Source organism: Rutilus rutilus, assembly GCF_951802725.1.
Source record: "Rutilus rutilus genome assembly, chromosome: 12".
Taxonomy (NCBI): Eukaryota; Metazoa; Chordata; class Actinopteri; order Cypriniformes; family Leuciscidae; genus Rutilus; species Rutilus rutilus.
The window spans coordinates 29,151,829-29,172,736 of NC_140217.1; the positions used below are offsets into that span (position 1 = coordinate 29,151,829).

Sequence of the window (20,908 nt, forward strand, 5' to 3'; positions counted from 1 at the left end):
AATGTGTTTTATAATTTTTTATTTGTCTTTCAACACTGGCGCCTTTAAAGTAGACTATACGTAATTGCATTGCAGACTATTCATTGGACTACGTCTGTCTTGTACACGCCCACTCGCTGTTGCAGGAAGTAGCTCACGTCAAACTCCTCTGGCGCGCGCAACCTAACATAACTTTAATATTCGACTGAAGTGTCGAAAGTTAGAGAGCTTAAGAAAAACGTAATTAAACCACAACAATGTCAATATTTCTTCAAGCAGTCAGAAGCAACATTCCAGAAAAGGACAAATCGGAACTAACTGAGAGTGACCTGAAAAAATGGGGATTAGGAGGTGAGGGAATGAAAAGCTATTATGTAAACACGGAAAAGAATTTGCGAATATAAGATTCAATACATAAAAATATTTCACAAACGACGTGTAATATAAATAAATAAAGACATTTTTATGGAGTAAAATCCATATATTTATATATAGCTGCAGTGTCTCAACCTAATAAGGTAGATCCCTAATATAGCCTAAGTTCTTGAGCACAACTGAGTGCTGAATACTTGTATATTTCCAGCACATGACTTGAGTCCAGTAAATTATACTTTTTATTACTCAAATTTAATTTAATACATTTATGCAGTTAATCATGACGCCATGTTTCCTCATCTTGTCTTTTATAATGATACTGAAATTACACCAATGGCAATTACAATGGAATCCATTTCATCGCACAACATATTTAGGCGTGATTAGCTTTTCATGTGTCTCATTAATTTGACCAGTGAGGAAAAAAAGGCTTTGAATGTCCATTTTATGGTTTGAAAATTTTCTTTGGAACTTTGGAAGTTTTCTTACAAACAACACTACAATACTTTATCTTCTTCCTAACAGCTATTAATCTGAGGTCTTATCAGGTGGATGGAGTTAGATGGCTGTCACAGTGCATGGAGATCCAGGAGGGCTGCATCCTTGGTGATGAGATGGGTCTGGGCAAGACTTGTCAGGTTAGTAATGTTATGGAATGAAAATCGTGTTTATATTGCTTGCTTTTAAGCCAAAGATTGATTCCAAGATGTCAGATATCAGATAAGTGAGATGTCATCCTCTGCTGTAGACCATCTCTTTGCTGGCATATGCTCGAGGATGTCTTAAGATGAACGGACCATTCCTTGTGCTTTGTCCCTTATCAGTTTTGGAGAACTGGAGACAAGAGTTGGAACGGTAAGGGATACTAATGTATGATCAGACTTGTGTGGTTGGTGGATTAAAGTCACTGCATGAAATAAAAATATGTGACAAACTGTCACTCACATGAGATCACAGCAATAGCAAACTACAACCATCCAATCAATTCCCTATAGACAAAATAATTTTTTCCATGTTAGAGAAACCTCTTGGATATGCATCACAATAGAGAAGAAAAGACTATCGCAACTTCCGTTTCATGATGACTTTAAACATTTTGATTTGTTACTTTATTGGGACTATGAAACTAAATGCCACCCAATGAATGCGTAAATAATCCAGCATGAACTGATTTGACCTGAAAGACAATATGTTGCCACTGTCACTAGATGGAGACAGTAGCATATAAACTCTGGATTAGTATCTACCTTGAATGCTATATGAGCTTCACATATAAGGTTTGTTAAGGCTCTCTTACTTTCCTTTTTCATTCAGCTTCTGTCCCAGTCTTTCTGTGCTCTATTACACTGGGGATAAAGAGAGAAGGGCAGAGTTCCAGGAAGAGCTCAAGAATGGCAAAAACTTCCATGTTCTTCTCACCACCTATGAGGTTAGTGCACCTATTTTCAGAGGATAAATGCACGATTACTACATTCAAAAGGTTGCTTTCAAAGTTTTTGCACTGTTTTTAATGTGAAATCTTTCTCGTATTTAATAGATGTGCCTCAAGGATGCCAGATTCCTGAAAAGGTGATCTATGTTGGTGAACAGATATATTATGAAACTTTATAAAAAAAATACAGTATATTTACACAATTCTGCTACACAGACATTGTACGTGTAATTAAATGACCATAATACCATATCGATTATTGGGTGATATTAAAGCTTTTTTATTTTTCATTATCTGCCATAATTGGAGATATATTGGTCGATTTTGGATATTAAATGTTTAATTGTTCATGCTCATTTGACTTAATTTTATTTAAAAAATTATCTTTCCTGTCTTCTAACACTTAAAGTTAATCTTTTTGAAACCTAATTGGTAATAATTGTTTTTGTAGTGTTTTTAATGTTTTTTTTTTGCATAACAGTGTAGAATTTTTTTTTTGTGACATTTATCAGTTATTGACAATAACATAAAAATAATTATCAGCTTATCGGTATCAGTGACAGTATCAAATTTTGATTCAAATTCAACTATACCACTCCACTCTCTTCTCACAGCTGGAAATGGAAGATTTTAGTTGTTGATGAGGCTCACAGGCTGAAGAACCAGGAATCATTGCTGCACCAAACCCTCAAACAGGTTACACGATTGCATTTTAATATAGGCATGCTGTTTTTAATGTCACTGTCAGTGTTTAAAACCCCTGATAATAAACCGAGCGCTGCCTGTCAATTTTTCAGCTTTCCCCTGATATTAACTGCCATCTGATGTCTGTTTTTTCTCAGTTTACAGTGGGTTTTCGAGTGCTGTTGACAGGCACTCCCATTCAGAATAACTTGCAAGAAGTCTATTCCCTCCTCACCTTCATCCAGCCCAGTCTGTTTATCCCTGAAGATGTTGAGGACTTTGTTAGGGCCTATGCAGACGTACAGACTGAACCTGCCCTTGGTATGGCATCACCAACCTTTGCTATTTCAGTTTGAAAACCAAACTGTTTGCGCCGAAAGACAACTTATCTCTTCCACCACCCTTATTAGCACTTAAAGTCACCATGAAATCAAAACTGACAATTCTTGTTTTTTAATAGAATACTGTAGTATTTATTATAAATGATTTATCCGTGCACATCATATTTTTTTCAAAATTCATATACCCTCATATACCCTCTCTCTTACACTAGCATCTCTTCTTTTCTCGTGTTTTTAGCTGCAAGGGCAGGACAACCTGTCATTCACTGTACGCTTTTCGCCTTCATACCAAACTTGGGTCTTCAGCCGACAAAGTTTAAATCCTGTCTGGCTAGTGCGCTTCCCATAATGTTTACGCGTTAAGTTAGTAGGCAGAGAGAAGGAACTACCTCTGGAACTGGTCCAAAGTGAACAAGCTCAAAACGTTTTAGACCCCGTTTACACCTGTATTTAGCTTCATCCACTTGTGATCCGATCGACCAAAATGCATCTTAATACCAGGTGTAAACAGGGCCATATGAGATCACAGCATTAGCAAACCACAATGATCCTATCAATTCCCAATGGACAAAATCAAGTCCCAACCTCCTTTTTGTTTTATTTAAGAAGCCGTTTGATTCGGATACACATCACAATAGGGAAGAAAAGACTATCGCAACTTCTGTTTCATGACGACTTTAAGGTTGTTGGAATATCCAAATGTTAAATATCCAAAATGACTGGCATCATTGACCTTGAGGGCTTTAGTTAAAGTCTGCGTGAACCGGAAGTTGCAAACGACTTTTCTCCAGTGCTGTGACGTATTTCCCAGTGAAAAGGAATATTGAACAGAGGGCAGGGTTTTACTCTAGCGCTCCTCCTCTCCATCTCTCGCTCATTACAGACTAACGATTTGAGGGGAGTGGTTAAGCGTTTCCCAAACCAAGCCGTCAAACCTACGTCATCAGGGAAGGTCCTCCAATGCAGAGGGGAGGGGCATTTTCAGATTTTGATTAAAGATTACGAAGCCAAAAAAAATGTTTCTGTGTTTTAACTTGCACGGATTAATTGTTCACCACAAGACTAGTAATATGCGCTAACAAAGTAAATAGGGTCCATTTTGATTTCAGTTGGACTTTAAGCAATCATGTTTTTAATATCTCTTTTCTTTCACTGGTAGAGATTTAATTGCTGTTTGTGGTGATAATTACTGTGCCATGACCCTCCCAAAACCAATTTGTTCTGCTCATCAAAAGAGCACGGATATAACTGTTCTGGGAGACAGAAAAATTGGACAGATCTGGTGCCAAACCGAACACATCAGATAACTCACAACTTGGCAGAGCACAAAAAAGATGTCAGAATAGATCATCTCTCCTTGACTCACCAGTCAGATTTGCCAGTGGCTATTAGAGGATATAGATCATAAATTCAAATTTTTTTGTACTCTGGTGACCTTGTGTGGAAGTTTGTAACATTGTTGTTCTTGTCTGCAGCTGATGAGCTTCATCGAGTGCTCCAGCCTTTTTTGCTACGCAGAGTTAAAGCAGAGGTGGCAGCTGAACTGCCCAAGAAGACAGAACTTGTTGTTTTTCATGGGCTGTCTGCTCTTCAGAAGAAATACTATAAAGCCATTCTCACGAGAGACCTCGGTAAGACTGCCCTGAATCATGTCACAACAGGCATAATTTAATACTAGCAACAAAAGGATGAGTGTTCATTCTAGTATTTAATAATTTCAGATGCCTTCAGGACAGAACAAAGCACTAAGACACGACTTTTGAACATTTTAATGCAGCTCAGGAAATGTGTGGATCATCCCTACTTGTTTGATGGTAATCACTTTATCACTTTCTGTGATTTTCTATGGGAAACACATTTATTTATCCAACTAACTGTCTTTATTCCACACCATTTCCATGTAAGGTGTGGAACCAGAACCGTTTGAGATGGGGGAGCATTTAGTGGAGGCCAGTGGAAAGCTCTCTTTGTTGGACACAATGCTGGCGTATCTTCAGGAGGGGTTTGTCTTGTTGACCTAAAGTCTAGCTTCCTTCCAAAAGCAAACTGATCTGGGGCCTCATTTATAACTGTTACGTACGCACAAAACAGGCCCTGAAAGAGGCGTACGCCACTTCTGACGCACAAGTTGTGATTTATAAAAACAAACTTGACGGGAAAATTTGCACACCTGCACGCAAATTCTGACCCATGCGTACGAACGTTTTGGAGATGGAGCAGTTTGGCGACACCAATTTTTGGTCACTTTTAGACAGAAAATCTAAAGACATATACAGAAAGATAATACAAAATATTATTTCACTCACCAAGCCTATCACTTGAAGCAAAATATCCATCCCTTCTTAAATGTCCGCGCCAGCGAGCGCGTTGGGCCGTTTAGTGAAACTGACGCAAATAACAGTTTAAATAAATAAATTAACGATTTAAACTATGTTTTATTTCTGATATAAACATTTAGATTAAATATGCCATTCAAATTAATGGAGTTAAACACTTAAACATGAAATCATTACTGAGAAGTTACAACATTTTTGTTTTTATAGCCTATTCAATCAATAGAAATATTTGTTGTGGATGCGGTGTTTTTGAACACTTTTCCTCTGGCATGCTGTGTTTTAATGTTTTAACCACAGAGATAATTGCTTATCATGATAATACCAGATTGTCTGAGAAAATAGTTTTGTGCAAATAATGCCCAAGGCCTATCTGTTTCCATTAAAAATATAAATCAATTAAAAATACAATTCGGCCAGTGGAAAAGATTGAGAAAAACTTTCTCTGAAATGTATTTTACACTATTTGATTTATGCATTCAAAAACAAGGCAAGGAATAGGCAACTACATGATTTTTATTAATGTAATGTGTACCGTTAAACGGTATCACGTGGATGAATAATCATATGCAAATGATATGCAGATGAGGATCTGCATAGTAAAACTAGGCGTCATAAGCTCCATATATGGTTATTTCGGGTGGAGACGCATGTACAAATCTTCCGCTGACTGGGATTTATAAAGTGAATTCTGTGCAGGTTCTGGCGTACGAACGGTTTTATAAGTCTGAATATTTTTTTGCGTACGCCATTTTTGGCTTTCGGGCGCACGTACACTTTTAGTAAGGTTCCTACGTACAGTTTTATAAATGAGACATCTGGGGCCTCATTTATAAAACTGTGCGTAGGAACCTTACTAAAAGTGTACGTACGCACAAATGGCGTACGCAAAAAAATATTCAGACTTATAAAACCGTGCGTACGCCAGAACCTGCGCAGAATTCACTTTATAAATCCCAGTCAGCGGAAGATTGTGCGTACATGCGTCTCCACCCGAAATAACCATATATGGAGCTTACAACGCCTAGTTTTACTATGCAGATCCTCATCTGAATATCATTTGCATATGATTATTCATCCACGTGATAACTTAAACGTTATCACGTGGATGAATAATCATATGCAAATGATATAAACGGTACAAGAAACATTACATTAATACAAATCAAGTAGTTATCCTTGCCTTGTTTTTGAATAGCCTACATAAATCAAATAGTGTAAAAAACATTTCAGAGAAAGTTTTTCTCAATCTTTTCCACTTGCCGAATTGTATTTTTAATTGATTTATATTTTTAATGGAAACAGATAGGCCTTGGGCATTATTTGCACGAAACTATTTTCTCAGACAATCTGGTTTTATCATGATAAGCAATTATCTCTGTGGTTAAAACATTAAAACGCAGCACGCCACAGGAAAAGTGTTCAAAAACAATCGCATCCACAACAAATATTTCTATTGATTGAATTGAATATAAAAAAATGTTGTAACTTTTCAGTATGATTTCATGTTTAATTGTTTAACTCCATAATTTGAATGGCATATTTAATCTAAATGTTTATATCAGAAGTAAAACATAGTTTACATCATTATTTTATTTATTTAAACTGCGTCAGTTTCACTAAACGGCCCAACGCGCTCGCTGGCGCGGACATAAGAAGGAATGGATATTTGCTTCAAGTGACAGGCTTGGTGAGGGAAATTATATTTGTATTATCTTTCTGTATTATTTTTAATTTTAATTCTAAATTCTAAAAGTGACCAAAAAGACATTTAACTCCAACTCACCATCGGTGTCGCCAAACTGTTCCATCTCCAAAATGTGCGTACGCATGGGTCAGAGTTTGCGTGCAGGTGCGCATATTTTCACGTCAAGTTTTTCTTCATAAATCCCACCTTTTGCGCAGGAACTGGCGTACGCATGTTTTCAGCCCCGTTTTGTGCGTACGCAAGCTTTATAAATGAGGCCCCAGGTCTTGTAGATATATTGAGATTTTGTTATCATAATCAATTGATGGTGAAATAGAACTTTCTGAACTTTTTTAGTCATATTTGGCCTGCAGCAATGTAAAATACCTTCCAAACTGTTTTAGCATCATATCAATTTTTTTTATATATATATACAGTGCCCTCCACAATTATTGAACCCCCTGGTAAATATGATCAAAATTGGCTGTAAAAAATAAATCTGCATAGATTATCCTTGTGATCTTTCATTCAAAAAATGTGAAAAATTCTAACCTTTCATTGAAGTAAAAGAATTGAAAGTGGGGGAAAATCACATTATGAAATAAATGTTTTTCTCCAAAACACGTTGGCCACAATTATTGAAACCCTTTTATTAAATACTTTTTGCAATCTCCTTTTGCCAAGATAACAGCTCTGAGTCTTCTCCTATAATGCCTGATGAGTTTGGAGAATAACTGACAAGAGATCAGAGATCATTCCTCCATACATAATCTCTCCAGATCCTTCAGATTCCCAGATCCATGTTGGTGCTTCTTCTCTTCAGTTCAGCCCACTCATCAGGTCAGGGGACTGGGAAGGTCATGGCAGAAGCTTCATTTTGTGCTCCACAACAAATTTTTGTTTTGATTTTGATGTTTGTTTTGGATCGTTGTCCTGATGGAAGATCCAACCACGGCATATTATAAGATTTCTAGCAGAAGGCGTCAGGTTTTGATTTTTTATCTGTTGATATTTGATAGAATCCACGATGCCATGTATCTGAACAAGAAGTCCAGGACCCCCAGCAGAAAAATATGCCCACAACATTAAAGATCCAATGGTATATTAAATTGTACACATGGGGTACTTTTTATCCTTGTGTTCACCAAACCCATCTAGTGTGTTTGCTGCCAAAAAGCTCTGTTTTAGTCTCATCTGACCACAGAACCCTGTGTTGTTTGAAGATCCAGTCGTGTCTGACAATTAAATTTGCTGGAATTTGTTTTTGGAGGAGCGAGGAGGTTTTTTTTTAAACCCTCCCAAACAACATGTGGGGATGTAGGGGTTGTTTGATAATTTTTTTTTTTTAGGCTTTCTGACCCTAAGACTCAACTAATCTCTGCAATTCTCCATCTGTGATCCTTGGAGAGTCTTTGGCCAGTCAAACTTTCATACTCGCCGTGCATTAAGACAGTATAGACACACGTCCTTTTCCTGGCAGATTCATAACATCTTTAGTTGGTTATAACTTCTTAATTATTGCCCTGATGGTCAAAATGGGGATTTTCAATTCTTTAGCTATTGTCTTACAGCCACTTTCTAGTTTGTGATGCTCAACAATCTTTTGCTACGCATCAGAACTATATTCTGTGGTTTTACTCATTGTGATGGATGATTAAGGGGATTTGGCCTTTGTGTTTCCTCATATTTAAACTTCTGTGAAACACGAAGTCATAGCTGGACAGTTTCATGTTCCTAGTCACCCTGGTGTACTAAAAAAGGTAAATATTAATGGGAATATACTTCAGAGATATTTTACTCGTAAAAAATTCTAGGGGTTTCAATAATTGTGGCCAACATGTTTTGGAGAAAAACATTTATTTCATAATGTGATTTCCCCCCACTTTCAATTCTTTTACTTCAATGAAAGGTTAGAATTTTGCACATTTTTTGAATGAAAGATCACAAGGATAATCGATGCAGATTTATTTTTTACAGCCAATTTTGATCATATTTACCAGGGGGTTCAATAATTGTGGAGGGCACTGTATATATATATATATATATATATATATATATATATATATATATATATATATATATATATAAAAATTATTACAAAATTACAAAATGTAATTAATGATAAAATGGCACAAAAAAAAAAAATCTTCCAAATCATGTCTTTACCAAAATACACTGTCGGAATGGTTATATGTAATTTGCCACCATATCCAGATTATCCACATCACCATATGCCACCATGTGTGTCACCATATCCGTACACTGAGAAAAGTAGCTCAGACTGTGGGCAGTTTCAAGCTGAAAGTTTGATGTCACAACAAGCAAGAAAAAATTATGGTTCATTCAAAACGGCAAACCTCAGGTTGTAAAAACAAAGTTGTCTTGTATCCATGTGTACACCAGTGCCTTGAACCACATTCATCTAAGCAGAGGACCATAGCTAAAGCACAACTAAAGATGCATGCAGTTTTATTGTTTAAGCTGCCAGAATGCCAAAAGTTACAGTTGTGTAGCTTTAAATGTGTTTTATTGATTTGGTGATATAAAATATATGTTTTTGTCACTGTTTTCAGGGGCCATCGTGTTCTTCTGTTCTCTCAAATGACCAGGATGCTGGATATTCTGCAAGATTACTTGGAGCACAGAGGTACTAAGACACACTTTGACTTTGTCAGAGCCTTCACCTTTACTTATTTACCTGTGACTATATGCATGACAGTAAGAAGTGCTTACTGCTTGTTTTTTTGTTTTTATAGACTCAAGGCAGAAAAAAAAAGGCCTAAACAGACTTTAAATGATGAAATTAAAGTGAAATCACAAACCACGTAATGTTACCACAATGTGCTTCCTCAGGCTTTTTCATTTTAAAATGAATGTGTATTAGCTTTGTGTTTGTAAAACAGTGTACGTTTCTTTTCAATTTGGAACATTTATGTAACCGTACCCTACATATTCTTCTAGTAATCTAGCCCTCTGATCTAGAGCAGTTCATGTGGGTTTAGTATCACATCCTGTGTTTGCTGCTTTGTGTGTTAATGTGCTACTGGCCGTGTAACTGCCAGCCCTCCCACTTCTCCGCAGGTTACAGTTATGAACGTCTGGATGGTTCAGTCCGGGGAGAGGAACGTAACCTAGCTATTAAAAACTTCAGCACCAAAGATGTTTTTATATTCCTCCTCAGCACCAAAGCTGGTGAGTTCAAAGTCTGGGAAAGCCAATCTGAAATTCACACTATCACACTCTATAATCAACAGCAGTGCAAATCCATTTTTTTATTAGTTACTTTATGTAATATTTAGAGTGTTATATTTAAATACCGTTCAGGGTTGCAATATTGGCCTTATGTGTTTGATGCGAATCTTATTTGCATCTTTTAGACAGACACAATTAATTGAAAGCCGTAAGTCGTGACAAGATAATGCATAAATATTAAGAACATGCACAGTCTCTGTATGAGATGGTGGTGCAAAACCTGTTTGATGTAGAAAGAGATTCAGTTCATCTTGTGCCTTTTTTTTCCAGAGCTGCTCACATTATAATTACAGCCTCACTTTCACTCTAACATTTTATTTAAACTCTTTACACACTTTCATTCAATTATTATTTTTTTTTATTAAAAGCGACAGTGAAGACATTTATAATGTTACAAAAAGATTTATATTTAAATAAATGCTTTTTTTTTTTTTTTAAGGTATAAAGGTTTCCACAAAAATATTAAGCAGCAAAACTGTTTTCAACTGTGAAAATAATAATAATAATGATAGTTTACTGAAACTAAAACTATAAAACATTTTTTGTTAAGCTTGAAATAAAATAAACGTTAGCTGAAATAAAATAAAATATAAAAAACTTAAGCTTATTTTATTTCAGCTAGTTGCTATGTACAGAAATAAATAAAACTAAAACTGAAATAACTATATAGACAAATATTGTCTATACAAAATTACTAAAATAATACTGTTGAGAACAAATCAGCACATTAGAATGATTTCTGAAGGATCATGTGACACTGAAGACTTGAGGCTGTTGGAAATATGGCTTTGCCATTACCGAAATAAACTGCATTTTTTAAATCCATTAAAATTTTAATATTTCACAATATTACTGTTTAACTGTATTTTGGATTAAATAAATGTGAGCATAAGAGACTTCTTTCAAAAACTAAAAAAATCTTTCTGTGCCCTTTTGAATGGTAGTGTACCTGTTTTTGCTGACTGTGCGGCACCTTGGCTTACAACAGAGTCTTTGTTTTTAGGAGGGGTAGGAATGAACCTAACAGCAGCAGATACTGTGATATTTGTGGACAGTGATTTCAACCCACAGAATGACCTACAAGCAGCAGCCAGAGCCCACAGGATTGGCCAAACAAGGTACTCCACTGGCAAAATGCATATTCTATGTTGTTTAAGGTAGTTTTGAAGTGTCAAGAATAAAAAAGGAAGTGCCACAAAAGTGGTTCATGTGATGGTTTTGTGCGAGGACCAGACCAAAATGTAATGTGGACATTAGTGTTTTTTGTCCTGTTTAAACACGCTTTAATTAAATGTTCCCTGTTAAGGGCACTTTACTTGACCATGTAGATAAATTCTCATCTTTTATTTGTGTGCAGGCCTGTTAAAGTGATCCGGCTCCTCGGTAGAGACACTGTAGAAGAGATCATCTATTCCCGCGCTGTGTCTAAACTACGTCTCACAGACACAGTGATTGAGGAGGGACGTTTTTCTCTGCTGGACCAGGCTCAATCCGCAGCTTCTGGCCTTCAGGTAGAAAGTGTCCTCTTGACTCTCTTCGTCTTATCTCTTAAGCTCATTTCTGTGCACTGTTTCCTGGTTCATATCTTTGTGCACTTGTGGTTTCGCTCATTGTGAAACTGCACACGTTTACAGTTTCTCAGTATGCTGTTTTTTATATCTAGTTGAGTGAGATCCTGAAGTTTGGTGTGGATAAACTGCTGTCGTCAGAGGAGAGCTCTATTCAAGATGTGGACCTCAGGCTGATCCTAGGGCAGTCTCGAGATGGGCAATGGCTAACGGATGAAGAGCATGTCAAGCTTAATGAGAGTGATTATGAGGACATGGAGGGTCAAAGTACAACACTTAGCTTCTTTCCAGAAATCTTGTAATAACTCGCACTTGAAAATGAGAATGAAATGAACTATTAATGTGTTTCCTGACTTCCAGACCACATGTACTACTTCGAGGGGAAGGACTACTCTAAAGACCCCAGTGCAGAGGATGAGAAGACCTATGAACTGTTACTTGAGAAGCAGTTAGTTGATCTAGAGGATGCTGGGAAGGAGGGCCGTGCACTTCGTAACAAAGCTGGGGTAACTTACATCTTAACACACATCTTAAAGATAAGATTTGGGGTCTGTATTTTTATTCAGCATCAGCAACGACGTTACATTGATCAAAAGTGACAGTAAAGACTTTTACACTGTTACATATATACTGCATATATTTGAATATTATTTGAATATTTTGAACTTGCCATTCATCAAAGAATCCTGAAATGATCAGCAACAAATCAGCATATTACAATCATTTCTGGAGGATCATGTGAAACTGAAGACTAGAGTAATGATGCTGCAAATTCAGCTTTGCCATCACAAGAATAAATTACGTTAAGATATATTAAAATCGAAAACAGGTATTTAAGTTGTAATAATATTTCACTAAAGTGCTGTTTTTGCTGTATTTTTGATGAAATAAATGCAGCCTTGGTGAGCATAGAGACTTCCTTCAAAACATCTTACCAACTTTTGAACGGTAGTGTTTAATGTGAATTTAACTGTTTAATTTGTTGTCATTCTTTTTCTTTCATGATAGCTAATGATCAAGATTTAAGATTGTTTTTATTATATTTAATCATGTACTTAATTTGAACTAAAGCAAACAAACAAAAATCAAAACAAACATCTGTCACTGCCTATCAGGTGTCCCTGACTGGACCCTTGATTGACCCAGGGAGGAAGAAGAGACCTCTTACAGAATCAGAGTTAGAACAGAGACGTCAGAAGAGACAAGAAGGTGCTGCAAAGAGGGCAAAGCTACAGGAGGAAAGGAAAAAACAACAGGAAGAACTAAATTACAAGAAGAAGTAAAAAAAAAAATATCTAATTTTTGACCAGTATATAGTATATTTATTTTATGTTCCTGTGTATGTCTATTTACTTGCCTGTGTGTATGTGTATCTCTGTTTGTTTTTCAATGGCAGGATGGCATGGTGGGACTCGTGTGGCTACAGATCGCTGTGCTTGCAAAGTGTCGACAGTGAGGGTGAGGAAATGGAGTCTGATGAAGATGATGATGTCAGCTGGAGCTCCACTAATTCGGAACACAGAGCCATTCGCTATGTGCTGGGTGATGTGACTCGCCCTCAGACCGATCGAGAAGATGCCATCATTGTGCACTGTGTTGGTATGTCACTATTAAAAACTTCTCAAAGTTGTGGCCCATTTTGCCATAGGAGAAGTACCCCTATGTGTGATTAACTGTATTTGATGTAGATGACTCTGGATACTGGGGCAGAGGAGGATTGTTCACCGCACTGGAGCTCAGATCAGATGAGCCGAGGAAACAGTATGAGTTGGCTGGTGACATGAAAGGTAACAAACCTTTTTTGTTTGCTGTGACAGGTCTAATTCATGCTCTGTCATTACAAACATTCCATTCTGATGTTGGGTTCACACAGTTCACTATGTTGCTTGCAAGCTGATTTTCCATTAAACTGTCAGAACTGATTTAATACCCATAATTAATGTGATGTGGGAAAGTTGTGGCTTTCATAAAGTTTGTGGTATCAGAACTATAAAACTGGTATTTACACTTTAGGTAGAAGAGTTTACTGTGTACTTGCACATAATAATGTAGTTCTGTTCTGTAGTTCTGTTCTACACTGGGGTGATTGTAGACATTTGTAAGCCTGTTTTCTTATACATTTTAGCAGTTTAAGCGTACAAAAGTAATCCACTCATATTGAAATTCTTGTACAAATAAGCCAATAATTATTTTCATGTTATTATGATAAATTCTACATTGATTAAATAACATATAAAAAACTCAAATTATAATTACTAATTTTAAAATACAAGTAGAGCACAAAATTATAATGCATAGTATAAAAAAGATATTAATTATGAGATTTGATCAAGATTACACTACTGTTCAAATGTAAGTTCTAGGGCTGTCAACGAATATTCTAAATTCGAATATATATTCGAATAGTTAAAAAAACCAGAATTTCGAATGTGAAAATTAATATTCGAATGTGGAAAAACGCCCGCGGAGAGGCGCGGCTGTCTGCTTTGCGAGTGGGGACAGGTCACAGGAAGAAGGCGTTAACGTTAAACAGAAACATTACTAAAGTGTAGGCTACTGTACTGACTGAATAGATATTGCATGAATAAGGTAGGTTAGATACAGCAGTTTCATGCACTGCAGGCTTCCACTGGTTTGATTATTTACCGTTTCATGTCAAGGAAAAGTTCTATGTTTACCACAGCACAGCTCGCTCGGAGCGTTCAATGTCGGATTCGCGTCTACCGTCTAGTTGGACTCTTGAACATTTTGAATCCATTCGCGCGTCAAAAGCAAAAGTTTGAACCGAAAATGACGCGCGGAGAGCGTGACGCCTCATTCACGCCGCAAGACCCCCAGACGCGCATAAACGCGTCTTTACATTGACTTAAAGGTGAACTAAGTAACTTTTTTACCTTAACTGAACAGCTTCGGAGTCATTGGAATGGTTATAATACTTATTTCGGGTTGAATGGTGGTCGTTTCGCACACCCCTGGTGCCCGTGAGCGGAAAATACGCACTTGCAACTTTGGGGCGGCGGGCCGCCGGCCGGCGCGTCAGGAAGTCTCGCGTGATATCAGGTCTCGCGATGTAAACAACTGCTTTACGGCCAAAAGAAATCTGCTAAAATGCTGTCATTATTGCGCTCCCTCACGCTGTCCGAATCTGAATGAAGAAGACGTTTTAAAGAATGTCCCATCTGCTTTGATGTCGTTGATCTACTAGCCTCTGGTGTCTGAGAATCACCAACGAGTTTTTACAACAGTGTTGTCAAATATCTATTCCGAAGCTGTGGGGGGAGCTCTAGAGAGAAACCTGCGAGCAAAAAGCAAGAATACAGTGTAGAAATCCCGAAGCTACTGAGTGCTGCTTTAACATTGAAATCACTCGCGCCAGACGCTCTATTCGCGTTTGGTGTGAGCGCAGCATGAGCGTGAGGGCGAGAGAGAGAGTGCCTGCGAGTGCGAGTGAGCGAGCGAGCGAGAGTGAGGTCTACGGTCTTGGCCATTAGGTGATTTACTTGTTTTTGTGTAGGTAATACGTTGTCAAATATGTTTAAACTTATATAAACTACCTATACAAGTAGTTATGTCTCTTTGTATTCATTTGTCCCGTTATTGAGGTAATGCGCGTCATTGACAAAATGCGCAACCAGATGTTCGAATAGTTCGAATATTCGTGTGTTTTTTAGAGGGAATATTCGAACGTCAATTTTGAGCAATTTTGACAGCCCTAGTAAGTTCACCAAGGAAGTATTTATTTGATAAAAAACAGTAAAAACAGTAATATTTTGAAATATATATATATAATCCGAAAATTATAATCCAAAAAAAACTAAACAAATCATGGTGTATATATATATATATATATATATATATATATTCCATGATTTGTTTAGTTTTTTTAGGATTATTTGATGAATGGAAAGTTTAAAAGAATAACATTTATTTGAATTATAAATCTTTACAAAATTCAATATCCAATATCAGTATATTTTATTGAATATTGACCAATACCAATAAATTAAAAATGAAATTAAATAAATATCATTAGAAATGACAGCTTACACAACAGACATAGATTCCATTCCATAACTGATTGGGTCAAAATTGAAGGGCAATGAACAAAATATATAAATAATAAAGTGATAATTGTGTGTTGCAGACTTAGAACTTGGGAATGTTCTGCTTTTTCCTATTGATGATAAACAGTCAAGGCTCAGTGGAAGAGACTACGTAAGTCAGCAAGCTGTTTATGTCTTTAATCTACTGCTGTTAATTATTTTAAATCATTAATTTATTTAATAATTGTATACCTCCTGTCTCTCTAGCTGGCACTCATAGTTGCCCAGCAGAGGGATAAAGCCAACAAGTTGTCAGGCATTCGGCTCACTGCCTTGGATGAGGGCCTAAAGAAGATATACAGAGATGCCAAACAAAAGAAGGGTACTCGGCACTCATTTGTGAAACTATTGAGCTAGTTGCAATGAAATGGCTTCATAAATTCACTTTTAAACAAATGACTTGGGTCGATAATCTATTAATGCGGCTATTACAGCTGAATTAAACCATCTGTGCTGCAAACCTGTCTTAAAACCCAAGTTTACTGCATGGTGCACATACCTTTTAGTATTATAGAGTTTTGATTGGGATTGTTTCTCTGGCCCTCGAGATCCACTTTCCTGAAGAGTTTAGCTCCAACCTTGTTTAAACTCAGCTGTAGCTTTCTAGTAATCCTAATGACTTTGATTAGCTTGTTCATATGTGTTTTATTAGGGTTGGAGCTAAACTCTGCAGGAAAGTGAATCTCGAGAGCTAGAGCTGCCCACCCCCTGCGCTAGATGGATGTGTTTGACCATTGACACATCGTTCTAAAAATGTGTTTGACCATTGACACACCGACCGTTCTATTCTGTGTGAATGCCTGGTTAATGTTGTCTTTAACCTCTGATATTAAACCTTTTCTGTGTTATCTTCAATAGCAAGTGTCCATCTACCTCGGATTGGTCACTCCACTAAAGGCTTCAATTGGTACGGTACAGAAAGACTCATTCGCAAGCACCTGGCCACCAAAGGCATCTCCACATCTATGTATCCTATTCCAGAAGTCCTATTTTTTCACAAAAACGGTTTATCTATCAATTACCTATCAATCTTAAGTTTGGACCTCATCAAATGTGGCAAGTGTGAAAGACCCCTAAATGAATACACTTATTGCTTTAGACGTACTTTAGAAGTAATGGATTTGATATCAGCATTAGAAACTGGAATATTCCTTGACTTGTTTTTCAGCTACTATTATAGACGAGCCGCTTCACACTCCTCTACAGTTTCTTCCACCACATGCACAGCTACTCCATCAACCTCAGACACTGCAGCATCATCAGCAGGTTCCCCACACTCCTCCAGGCCTCTTGGTAACAACAAAACAAAAATCTCCACTGTGTCACATGAAAGTCAGGACACACCTGGGTTGGCTGACTTCATGAGAGGTGTTCATGTCTACTTCTACAACATGGCTGCTACAGAAAAAAAGAAGCTCACCCGCTACCTTATCACATATCCTTTCACGTCCCTCCATTACCCACACATTTCCTATGCATGATACAATAGTGAACAAAGGCGTTTAACCATTAGACTACATCAACACGTCTGTCTTTATCACATTTATGATGATAAATCTTGTTGAGCTGATAGTTTACTCCTTAACATTTCTGTACATATGATGGTGATGAAGAGGATCTCATGAGCTCACACATCACTCATATCATAGGAGAGGTAGAAAGTCCTGTCCATGCAAAGGTAGTACCATCAAAACACTTAACTTTTTAAAGAGGTATTAAAGAGGACCTATTATGCCCTTTTTCAAAGTCTTGATTTTGTTTTTGCGGTCTATTAGAATAGGGTTTCATGCTTGATTTATATGACGCTCTATGAAGCACCTCCTTCTAAAAAGTGCAGTTTGCTATGATTAGTCGGCTGGACCAGTGTTTTGTGATTCATTTTTGGAAATGTCACGCCCCTTTAAATTAACAGTGAGTTTCAACACACTATTAAAGTCCCCCTGTAGTCAATAATTTTATCCCTTAAAACTTTTTTCCCTTGAAAAAATCTTCATGCCTTAAAATGGCATGAATGTAACTCTACACCCTTGCCTCATTTAGTATACGCGGTTCTGTGAATATGCAAATTAGCCCCGCCTCCGCTCACTTACACCAGCTCAGAGATCCACTCGTTGACGATCACACGTTGACATAATTGGTCACAAGTTTGTGACGTCAGAAACACCAGCGATTTCAAAATGTGTTTTTGAGACTGTCTTCATTGAGACTGAGACCGTTCACTACAGTTTTAAGGAGAAAATACTCTGCAATGGTGTTGACTTGTGAATTTGTACATGGTTTTTCTCACAACATATTAAAAACACCACATAGACATACACTCACCTAAAGGATTATTAGGAACACCATACTAATACTGTGTTTGTCCCCCTTTCGCCTTCAGAACTGCCTTAATTCTACGTGGCATTGATTCAACAAGGTGCTGAAAGCATTCTTTAGAAATGTTGGCCCATATTGATAGGATAGCATCTTGCAGTTGATGGAGATTTGTGGGATGCACATCCAGGGCACGAAGCTCCCGTTCCACCACATCCCAAAGATGCTCTATTGGGTTGAGATCTGGTGACTGTGGGGGCCATTTTAGTACAGTGAACTCATTGTCATGTTCAAGAAACCAATTTGAAATGATTCGAGCTTTGTGACATGGTGCATTATCCTGCTGGAAGTAGCCATCAGAGGATGGGTACATGGTGGTCATAAAGGGATGGACATGGTCAGAAACAATGCTCAGGTAGGCCGTGGCATTTAAACGATGCCCAATTGGCACTAAGGGGCCTAAAGTGTGCCAAGAAAACAGCCCCCACACCATTACACCACCACCACCAGCCTGCACAGTAGTAACAAGGCATGATGGATCCATGTTCTCATTCTGTTTACGCCAAATTCTGACTCTACCATCAGAAATCGAGACTCATCAGACCAGGCAACATTTTTTCAGTCTTCAACTGTCCAATTTTGCTGAGCTCGTGCAAATTGTAGCCTCTTTTTCCTATTTGTAGTGAAGATGAGTGGTACCCGGTGGGGTCTTCTGCTGTTGTAGCCCATCCGCCTCAAGGTTGTGCGTGTTGTGGCTTCACAAATGCTTTGCTGCATACCTCGGTTGTAACGAGTGGTTATTTCAGTCAAAGTTGCTCTTCTATCAGCTTGAATCAGTCAGCCCATTCTCCTCTGACCTCTAGCATCAACAAGGCATTTTCGCCCACAGGACTGCCGCATACTGGATGTTTTTCCCTTTTCACACCATTCTTTGTAAACCCTAGAAATGGTTGTGCGTGAAAATCCCAGTAACTGAGCAGATTGTGAAATACTCAGACCGGCCCGTCTGGCACCAACAACCATGCCACGCTCAAAATTGCTTAAATCACCTTTCTTTCCCATTCTGACATTCAGTTTGGAGTTCAGGAGATTGTCTTGACCAGGACCACACCCCTAAATGCATCGAAGCAACTGCCATGTGATTGGTTGGTTAGATAATTGCATTAATGAGAAATTGAACAGGTGTTCCTAATAATCCTTTAGGTGAGTGTATAAACAACATTAAAAGCTTGATTTCCACCACAGGGGGACTTTAACACAACTCAGCTCGGCCTCGTCCCTTTTTTGCATATGCCTTAGGCAGGAATTATTTAAGTGAGCAATATTGTAACATGTACATTCCTGTAAGAAAGTTTAAGGCTACAATCATTCTGTTTCAGGGAGTTCAGAAACAGTGCTTACGGATATAGAGAATAACTCCCTATGTAGTGATTGTGCTTCGTGACTCCCATAGCAACATCACACACTAAAGAAAGTTGACAAATGTAAAAATGCATAATAGGACCCCTTCAATATGCCTTATGCTAATTAGATTAATATTTATTAAAACTAATATTTTGGTATTAGATTTAGTAATATAAATATGTTTTGCATTATTCTCTCTCTTTTTTTTTTTTTTTTTCAGGAACTGCAAGATCTATTGCATCAGTACCCTCAGGCTCTCCTTGTAAATAAAAGGTGGCTGGAATCCTGCTTTGCTAACCAAAGGAAAGTCAATGTGTCCACATATGTTATTAGGTTAAGTTGACAAAGCTCCTCCTGCATTCCTTAGAAGTGACTGATCAAATCAGTTTGCCTTTGGCTAATCTACAATCACATCTATTTTCTGTTCAGTTTGAAATTAACTGGTCTGTCGCTGTTTACCCAGTTACGCCTAAATTACATCAGAAGGTTTGTCATAGTATGATTTAAATAATGATGCATTGCTTTCTGTTTAAAGAGAAACAACACACAGGAGAGACTTTACAGTAAAAAACACTCATGTATTTACTCTATGCTCTTATCTGTGTTAGATTGATTGCATGTAAAACATTTACATTATTTAACATTTTCCTACATTTCACATGATAATCAGTGCTTTGGTTTAAAACGTCACCATTTTTTAATTATGTTAACCTAATAAATAAGCTCATATCTGTTACATACCTATAAAAAGATGTTCATGGCACTAAATATGTAATTGAGCAAATTAATAAAATTGCAAAAAGACACCAATACAGCAAATCTACTTTACATACTGTTTATAAAGCAAAGTCACAGATAAAGGTGTAAAAGCTGTTAGTTCAGAGTCAGATCTCGGATGTCGGTTTTACTCAGAAATGTATAGCTCTAAAAACCACAGATGTCTATGATAATGTACTTATGTTTCTGGAAAGTGATTCTCATTGGCCATTTTTAGCAATAAAAAGTAACCCCCAAAATACTGCTGTGAGTTGTTTATCCTTTTTGTTTTAAACCACTAATATATAATAATATAGTCCTAGAGTAAATCATTTAAAAAAGTTATTCATTAAAAAAAAATAATAATAATAATAAAAAAAACGCCCATGCTTATAGTTATTTTAGTAGAACTCTTGTTCATTTAGTCCTTACTGTTTGTTCAAAGATGTCACTCAGAAATGTGCTGTGATGTGTTGTTGTTCAAAATTAACAATATGTAGCCAATAATATTAACTAATATATTATTCAATTATTATTAATCATATTACTTATTGTCAGTATCCTTGCAATTTAGTTCCCATTTCACAGTTTTGCTCTCTAAGTCAACCTTAGTTTACGGTCAAGTGATTTACAAACACTGTGCGAATCGGTTCGTCAGAATCTTTAAAAAGAATCGGCTCA

The 20,908-nt window shown here is 37.1% G+C and overlaps 1 protein-coding gene across 1 annotated transcript; it reads left to right on the top strand.

Moving 5' to 3' along the window:
* The first annotated feature begins 90 nt into the window (after positions 1-90).
* chd1l (chromodomain helicase DNA binding protein 1-like) lies at positions 91-20,484 on the top strand. The gene is made up of 25 exons (XM_084426792.1): positions 91-330; positions 880-992; positions 1,103-1,209; positions 1,669-1,783; positions 1,892-1,923; positions 2,401-2,482; positions 2,629-2,791; positions 4,287-4,442; positions 4,533-4,625; positions 4,717-4,813; positions 9,405-9,478; positions 9,913-10,023; positions 11,087-11,201; positions 11,441-11,594; positions 11,747-11,918; positions 12,012-12,157; positions 12,767-12,930; positions 13,048-13,250; positions 13,340-13,438; positions 15,796-15,866; positions 15,962-16,076; positions 16,613-16,721; positions 16,923-17,189; positions 17,351-17,432; positions 19,692-20,484. The coding sequence occupies exons 1-25, from the start codon at positions 237-239 to the stop codon at positions 19,812-19,814; spliced, it is 3,057 nt and encodes a 1,018-aa protein (XP_084282918.1). The 5' UTR covers positions 91-236; the 3' UTR covers positions 19,815-20,484.
* The last annotated feature ends 424 nt before the right edge of the window (positions 20,485-20,908 follow it).

Coding starts and splice junctions, on each gene's coding strand:
- chd1l (XM_084426792.1), top strand. CDS start 237: ATGTCAATATTTCTTCAAGCAGTCAGAAGCAACATTCCAGAAAAGGAC. Junction 11,595..11,746: donor CCGCAGCTTCTGGCCTTCAG/GTAGAAAGTGTC, acceptor TTTTATATCTAG/TTGAGTGAGATCCTGAAGTT. Junction 12,931..13,047: donor GAACTAAATTACAAGAAGAA/GTAAAAAAAAAA, acceptor TTTCAATGGCAG/GATGGCATGGTGGGACTCGT.